Source organism: Pithys albifrons, chromosome 17, assembly GCF_047495875.1.
Source record: "Pithys albifrons albifrons isolate INPA30051 chromosome 17, PitAlb_v1, whole genome shotgun sequence".
Lineage (NCBI taxonomy): Eukaryota > Metazoa > Chordata > Aves > Passeriformes > Thamnophilidae > Pithys > Pithys albifrons.
In genome coordinates, this window is record NC_092474.1 from 15268674 (window position 1) to 15275708 (window position 7035).

General features: G+C 54.7%; 1 protein-coding gene across 3 annotated transcripts in view; it reads left to right on the plus strand.

The window, feature by feature from the left end:
- POLE (DNA polymerase epsilon, catalytic subunit) overlaps positions 1 to 4469 on the plus strand; it is a 32831-nt gene extending 28362 nt beyond the window's left edge. The window contains exons 38-48 of one of the 3 annotated variants that reach the window (XM_071572110.1): positions 291 to 495; positions 912 to 1085; positions 1356 to 1481; positions 1978 to 2110; positions 2219 to 2408; positions 2498 to 2629; positions 2737 to 2930; positions 3146 to 3346; positions 3544 to 3669; positions 3791 to 3880; positions 4098 to 4469. In XM_071572110.1, coding sequence (XP_071428211.1) covers positions 291 to 495; positions 912 to 1085; positions 1356 to 1481; positions 1978 to 2110; positions 2219 to 2408; positions 2498 to 2629; positions 2737 to 2930; positions 3146 to 3346; positions 3544 to 3669; positions 3791 to 3880; positions 4098 to 4211 — 1685 coding nt within the window. In that variant the 3' untranslated portion in view covers positions 4212 to 4469. Of the gene's footprint in view, positions 1 to 290; positions 496 to 911; positions 1086 to 1355; positions 1482 to 1977; positions 2111 to 2218; positions 2409 to 2497; positions 2630 to 2713; positions 2931 to 3145; positions 3347 to 3543; positions 3670 to 3790; positions 3881 to 4097 lie in introns of those variants that run through there. The other 2 variants (XM_071572111.1, XM_071572112.1) reach the window with 2 other exon arrangements.
- Positions 4470 to 7035: the final 2566 nt, after the last annotated feature.

Sequence of the window (7035 nt, forward strand, 5' to 3'; positions counted from 1 at the left end):
CTGGGACAGGTCTTTCTTAAGCAGAGACAGCTTGACTGTATTCAGTTCTTCTGAGATCCACTTCTGCAGCTTCCGGAATAAACTGGTGGTCCTCAGAGGGTCAGTAGGTCTGATTCTTGTTGGAAGATAAGATCTGGTTGAGAGAGTCATGCCTGTGAAAACACCTCCCTACTTGCTGCAGCAGCACCTATAGATCACCCTGTATCTGTGAAAAGCACTTCTGGCAGCAGCAGGAAGGGTGTCCCTGGTCCTTTCCCTGCCTCCCTGCTGACAGTTGTGTCTGCTCTTAGTGTGTCTGGAGCTGGATATCCAGAGCCTGGCTGTGAACACCGTGTTGCAATCCCACCACGTGAACGACATGGAAGGAGGCTCCAGCATGAGCATCAGCTTTGACGTGATTCAGCAGGCATCCCTAGAGGACATGGTGACAGGGAATCAAACTGCCAACATTCCAGCCAGCTATGATGAGACTGCCCTCTGCTCCAACACTTTCAGGTACAGCTTGAGGAGTAGCAGGAGGCAGAGCAGGAGGTTTGCATTTTGGTAGATTCCCTCAGGGTCCTGCCTCATCCCCTCTAGGCTTTAGCCCTTCCCCAGCAATAAGGCTTCTGGGGTATAAACCCATGACTCCAGGGCAGGGCACACGTCTTCTCCCACACATTGGAAGATCCTGAGCTCAGAGCTGCCTGGTACCTCAGCCAGTATATGCGCGGGGATTTTGAAGACTGCCCTTTCCTGTTTCTCCTTTCTTCATGCTCCGCCATGTTATAGAGGCACATATTTACCCTTTGGCTCAGAGCGGGACAAGGAAGATCCCACTCTGAATCCTCCAGTGTATCCAAAAACATGACCCCCTTGGGAAGGCAGAAAGGGTTGCTGGTGGGGTAATGCTGCTCTCCGGTTGCTGGCAGGATCCTGAAGAGCATGGTGGTGAGCTGGGTGAAGGAGATCACACAGTACCACAATGTCTACGCTGACAACCAGGTCATTCACTTTTACCGCTGGCTTCGCTCTCCTTCTTCCCTGCTCTACGACCCAGCACTGCACCGCACACTCCACAACATGATGAAGAAGCTATTCCTGCAGTAAGTGAGGCCTGGAGGGTGCAGGCTGGTGGATGGGGAAGGGACAGGTGTGAGATTATTGACCAGGATGCTGACGCTCACAATGATCCTCCAAAGGGGTGGGCAGTAGAGTGGAGTGGACCTCTCATCCTATTTGGGTGATCTCCCTTGAGCAGTGTTGCTGCTTGTTGACTTCCGACTGATGGATCAGCACATCCTCCATAGGTTGCATCTGCTCCTTGGGCATTGCTTTCTCACCCACTGACCCCCCCACCCTGTGCCCTGCTGCAGGCTGGTAGCTGAGTTCAAGCGCCTGGGCTCCTCTGTTGTGTACGCCAACTTCAACCGCATCATTCTATGCACCAAGAAGCGGCGCATCGAGGACGCCATCAGCTACGTGGAGTACATCATCAACAGGTAGGGTGCACCTGAAGATGGGGCTCCCAGGTCATGGGGCTGGGGCAGGGCTCAGGGCCAGGAAGGAGAATGCTGATTTTTTGCCTTCTAGTGGGCCTCAGAACTGAATTTATTATTTTGACAAAGATACTGAAGGGACAAGGCTTCCCAGGTCTCTTGCTGTCACACCTGGAGTAAGGATCTGTCCCTACCTGTCCTCTGTAGGCAGTATTCCAAGAATATTTGTAGCGCTCAATGAAGAAGATACCTTCAGGAGAACCTGACATGCCCAGCAACTCATTTCCTGGCTGGCTCTCAGCATCCCAGCTGTGGTACAGCACCTTGATACAAGAATAGAAAGCCACGTGTCCTTGAGCATTGCTTCCCCTGGGATCTCTGGCAGTGGTTGGGTGGGAAAGGGGACACCTTTCTCTTCTGGTCAGCACCACCTCCCCGCTGTCTCCCATAGAAAGGGACGATGCCAACACAAGGACTGACTGCAGTTTCTTCCCTCCAGCATCCACTCCAAGGAGATCTTCCATTCTCTGACCATATCCTTCTCCCGCTGCTGGGAATTTCTTCTCTGGATGGACCCAGCAAATTACGGAGGTATCAAGGGAAAAGTGGATCCCCGCATCCACTATGGGGAGGTAAGAGATGGGAAGCACCCAGTCGCCTGGGAACAGGGTGGTGGGGTTGAGCGGAGTAAGGTGTTGGATGTGCATGAGGAACGGCTGCAGCATCACTGGCTCCCCCAGAAGAACACAAGCAAGAGGCAGGCATTGGAAGACGAGGACAGTGAGGAAGAGGAGGAGGAGGTGGCAAGGGAAGAAGAGGAGGAGGAAGGGGAGCCAGACATGGAGGAGCTGCTGGAGAACAGCTGGAACATTGCGCAGTTCCTGCCCCAGGCTGCCTCCTGCCAGAGCTACTTCTTGATGATTGTGTCAGGTGAGTGGTCATGAGAAAGAGACAAGGTCACTGTGCTGCCTCAGTGCTAGCTCCAGGCAGGAACTGGAGCTTTGCCCATGTCTCCCCAGCCTACATCGTGGCCGTGTACCACAGCATGAAGGAGGAGCTGCGGCGTAACACTCCCGGGAGTACCCCAGTCAAGAGGAGGACCACCAGCCAGGTGTCTCAGGAGACTTTGGGGGAGCTGGGGGCCTTGCCCGGTGAGTGCTGAGCCCCAGAACAGCCCTGCTGCAAGCAGAGAGCCACCCACTTCATTGTCCCTTTATGCCACCAATCATCTCAAGAACTCTGTGCTTCATTCCTCTAGGCATGATCACCTTCTCACAGGATTATGTGGCCAATGAGCTCACCCAAAGCTTCTTCACTATTACCCAGAAGATCCAGAAGAAGATGGCTGGTTCCCGCAATGCCACAGAGCCCTCAGACATGTTCCCTGTCCTGCCTGGCTCCTACCTGCCACTCAACAACCCAGCCCTGGAGTTCATCAAATATGTTTGCAAGGTCAGCGGGGTGGGCCAGGCCCCTTGGCTGAAGGTTTGGGGTCTGGGCTCAAATTCTGATCCTTGTCTATGGCTCAGATTGGCTACAGCTTTCCCCTAGGAGGGGGAAATCAGAATCACTTTGCTATGCCCTGCACACATATGATGTCACAAGGGTACGAGCTACCCTGCTGAGGATACTCTGCTGAGAGGCTCACCTGGCTCTTATCCTTGCAGGTCCTCTCTCTGGATGCCAACATAACCAACCAGGTTAACAAACTGCGCCGGGACCTGCTGCGCCTCGTCGAGGTGGGCGAGTTCTCAGAAGCAGCCCAGTTTCAGGACCCATGCCGCTCCTATGTGCTTCCTGAAGTCATCTGCAGGAACTGCAACTTCTGCAGGGACCTGGACCTGTGCAAGGACCATGCTCTCTGCCAGGTGCACCCTCTTTTCTAGGGACACCAGAGGCCCCACTACAGTAGTTCATCACTTTACCCATGTTTTCTCTGAATCCCTTTGCATTGCAACTCTGAGCATGCCTGGGCTTGGCTTATGTGCTGTTCCTCTCCAGAAACCAGTTCCACCATCCCAGTGCATAGGCCTTACAGTGCTCACCTCCATCTCTTTGCCTCTAGGATGGATCAGTGCTTCCTGGATGGGTCTGCCCCAACTGCCAGGTGCAGTATGACACCAATGCCATCGAGATGGCACTGGTGGAAGCCCTGCAAAAGAAGCTGATGGCCTTCATGCTACAGGACCTGGTGAGTGCAGGGATTGCCTCCTGTGTCCATTCCTGTGACTGAAGCTGGACACATACACTCTGCCCCTGGCAGAGATGTTTGGCCTCATCTCCTGGCTCATCTGAACCTCCTTGGCCTCCAGATTTGCAAGAAGTGTCATGGTGTGAAGGAGATGCACATGCCTGTGTACTGCAGCTGCGCTGGAGACTTTGCCCTCACCATTTCCTTCCAGGTACTTCTAGAACCTTCCCAGGCCAGCAGCTTGGCAAGGGACAACAAGGAGCCCTACAGTGTCCTGTGCCTTCTCTACCTCTGCTCTAACCCCATGTCCCCTGGCATCTGCTGAGCTGCCTTCTGCCCCACCAGCCTTGCCCAGCCACCCCCTTGGAGCTCCCCACTGCCTGAGGTGCTGGGCAGCCTCCTTCCCTTCCCTGCTTCCTTCTTGACAGACCTTTACAGACCACATCAGCGTCTTCCAGAACATCGCCCGGCACTACAACATGGCCTACCTTTTGGAAACCATTGAATGGCTGCTGCACACCAACCCCCAGCTTCAGCAATGAGGGCTGGGCTGCTCTTCCTGCCTACTCCATGCTCTCACATCCATGGAAAACAGTCCTGAATCCCCCTGGCCTGGAGAAGCTGTGCACCCCTCCTGCAGCAAGGAGGGGGAAGGAGAGCTGGGACTGGGACTGGGCTGTCCTGTGCCAGCTGCCTGGTGCTGGTCTTGGGGGCTCCAGGGGCTGAGCTGGTCTGCACACGTCTGTGCTGGCCCCCAGATGTGGTTTTAATGTTGAGTTTCTGTAAATAAATGAGTTGTAGAAGGCAGGTATAGTTTTTGGGCAGCAGGGAAGCAGGGGCTGTGGCCCACCCCTGGGCGCTCCATGCAGCTGAATGGCACAAGTTGTGTCCTTGGGCAGGATGGACCAGGGACCTGTTCCTGTCTCATCCCTCCCTGCCTGCTTGGGAGCAGGGGGCCTGCAGCCTGGCTGTGCTCTCCACAGTCCCTCTTCAGCTCCAGGGAAAGGGGCTGCAGCACTGGATGGACCCTAATGTGACAGTGGGTCCCTGCCAGTGAGTGTGCCTCTAGAGTGTTCTGCACTTTGGTACCTTCCTTCAGGCTGACTCTGCCTCCTGCTGTCTGGATGATGCCAAGGTGGACTCAGGGCTGACCTCTTGTAGTGGCACTGCTTTGTGGGGGCAATGCCTCCAAAATCAAGGCAGGGGAGCCCAGCAGTGCATTCCTGTCTGCCTCAGCAGGTTCCTGCCTGTCCCAGATTCTGCAGGGCTGAGATCCATAGGGAGCTGGGAGGGCTCTGTCCTGTTCATACATTTCTGCAGCCCCAGGTCCCCAGCATGGAGCTGTGTCAGGGCAGGTTTACATTGGATATTGGGAAAAAGCTGCTTTCCCCAGAGAATGGTCGGGTACTTAACAGGCTTCCCAGGGCAGTGGTCATGGACCCAAGCCTGCCAGAACTCAAGAATGATTTGGACAACGCTCTCAGGAGCATGGTGGGATTGCTGGGTTGTCCTGTGCAGGGCAAGGAGCTAGACTCTATCTTTGTGGGTTCCTTCCAATCTAGGATATTCCATGATTCTATGAAAATTGCTGGATGGGCGCCAAGGAGCAGCTCCAGCCCGTAGAGGATCCCAAAGGACTGGAAGAGCTCTGGGCTGGGCAGACATGTAGGCAGGATGGAGCAGCACCGCGGTCCTGCCATGATGGCTCCTGGTGCGAGGGCAGGCAAGGGGTGCTCTGCGGGACTCTCTCCATCCCGTCCCCATCTCGGGCTCACGGCGGAGGTGGTGCCAGGGTGGCGTTGCCGTGCTCCTGCTGCTGCGCCTGCTCCCCCCACAGTCACCCCGTTCCGGCTTCCGGAGACCCTGGCAGGGGCCGAGCAGAGCCGGGAGGTTCCCAAGCGCGGGGCCGTCTCGCAGCAGGACACGGAGCCGCAGCGACCGGGAGCGGGGCTGGGGCAGCGGCATCGGCGGAGCAGGAGTCGCCCCTCCCGCAGGGGGCGCTGCACGACCGGACCGATGGCCCCGCCTGGCCCCCGCCTGGCCTCGGCTCGGCTGGGCTGAGTGGGGTTCAGCAGAGTTCGGCTGCATTTGGCTTGGCTGCGTTCGGTTTGGCTGGGTTTGGCTTCGTTAGGCACACTTTTATTTCTAGTTCTTAAAGCCCTGGCATCTTGGGAAACTCCCCAAGGTGGTTTTGCTCTTTGGTAGCAGCTCTCTGTTCCAGTATCCACCCAAGACTCCTCCCATCTGGGAGGATTGTTTTTACTACTACTTATAAAGAACAGACATCCTGAGAAGCTGCTCCAAGGAAGCTTCCTGAGATGATTTTTCACCTTTTGAGGAAATTATATCCTCCAGGATCTACCCAAAACTCCTCCCAGGCATCTCCTGGATGGTTTACACAGCTCCTTTAGTCCTCTGAAACCCAGTATCTGCCCAGGGCTCCTCCAAGGAAGCAATCAGATGACTTTGTTTTGGAATGAACTCTCTCTTCTGGGATCCAGCCGGAGATTCCTCCACCTCATTTCCTAGTCTTTTGCCTTCTTACTGTGCCCTGTGGTCATGGGTAGCAGCCCCAGACTCCTCCAAGGGAGACCTCCAAGACAACTTTTTTCTTTTGGTAGATTCTGTATCCTTCAGGAACCACCCAAGTCTTCCAGGCATCTCTCAGAATCTTCTCTCTGCCATAGGCACCTGAGATCACAAGCAGAAGCCCCAAATTCCTCCATAGAAGCTACCCAAGATTATTTTTCTCTTTTCAAGGATCTCTGGGATCCATTCAAGACTCCTCCCAGGCATCTGGAGTCCTTTAGCTTTATCCAGATCATCAATAAAGACTTTAAACAAAACTGGCACCAATCCTGAGCCCTGGAGAACCCCGTTAGTGACAAGCCCCAGCTGGATTTTACCCCATTCCCCACACCACTCTCTGGGCCTGGACAACGCCCGTCAGTTTGTGCACCCATGTACACCATGGCAACCAGTTTCTTCAGAAGGACGCTCTGGGAAATGGTGTCAAAGGCTTTACTAAAGTCACGGTACACACATCCACAGCTTTTCTCTCATCCACTGATTGGATTGCTTTGTCACAGAAGGAGACCAGGTTAGTCAGGCAGGACTTGCCTTTCCTAAGCCTCTCCTGACTGAGCCTGATTCCCTGGTTGTCCTGTACATGCTGCATGATGGCACTCAGCATGATCTGCTCCATGGCCTTCCCAGGCACTGAGGTCAGGCTGACAGGCCTGTAGTTCCCCAGATATTTCTTCTGACCATTCCTGTAGATGGACATCCCATTTGTCAACCCCTTGATGAACCAGGACTACTGATAAGTAAAATAGACAGCCACTTGCTTAAAGGACAAAAAGGTTT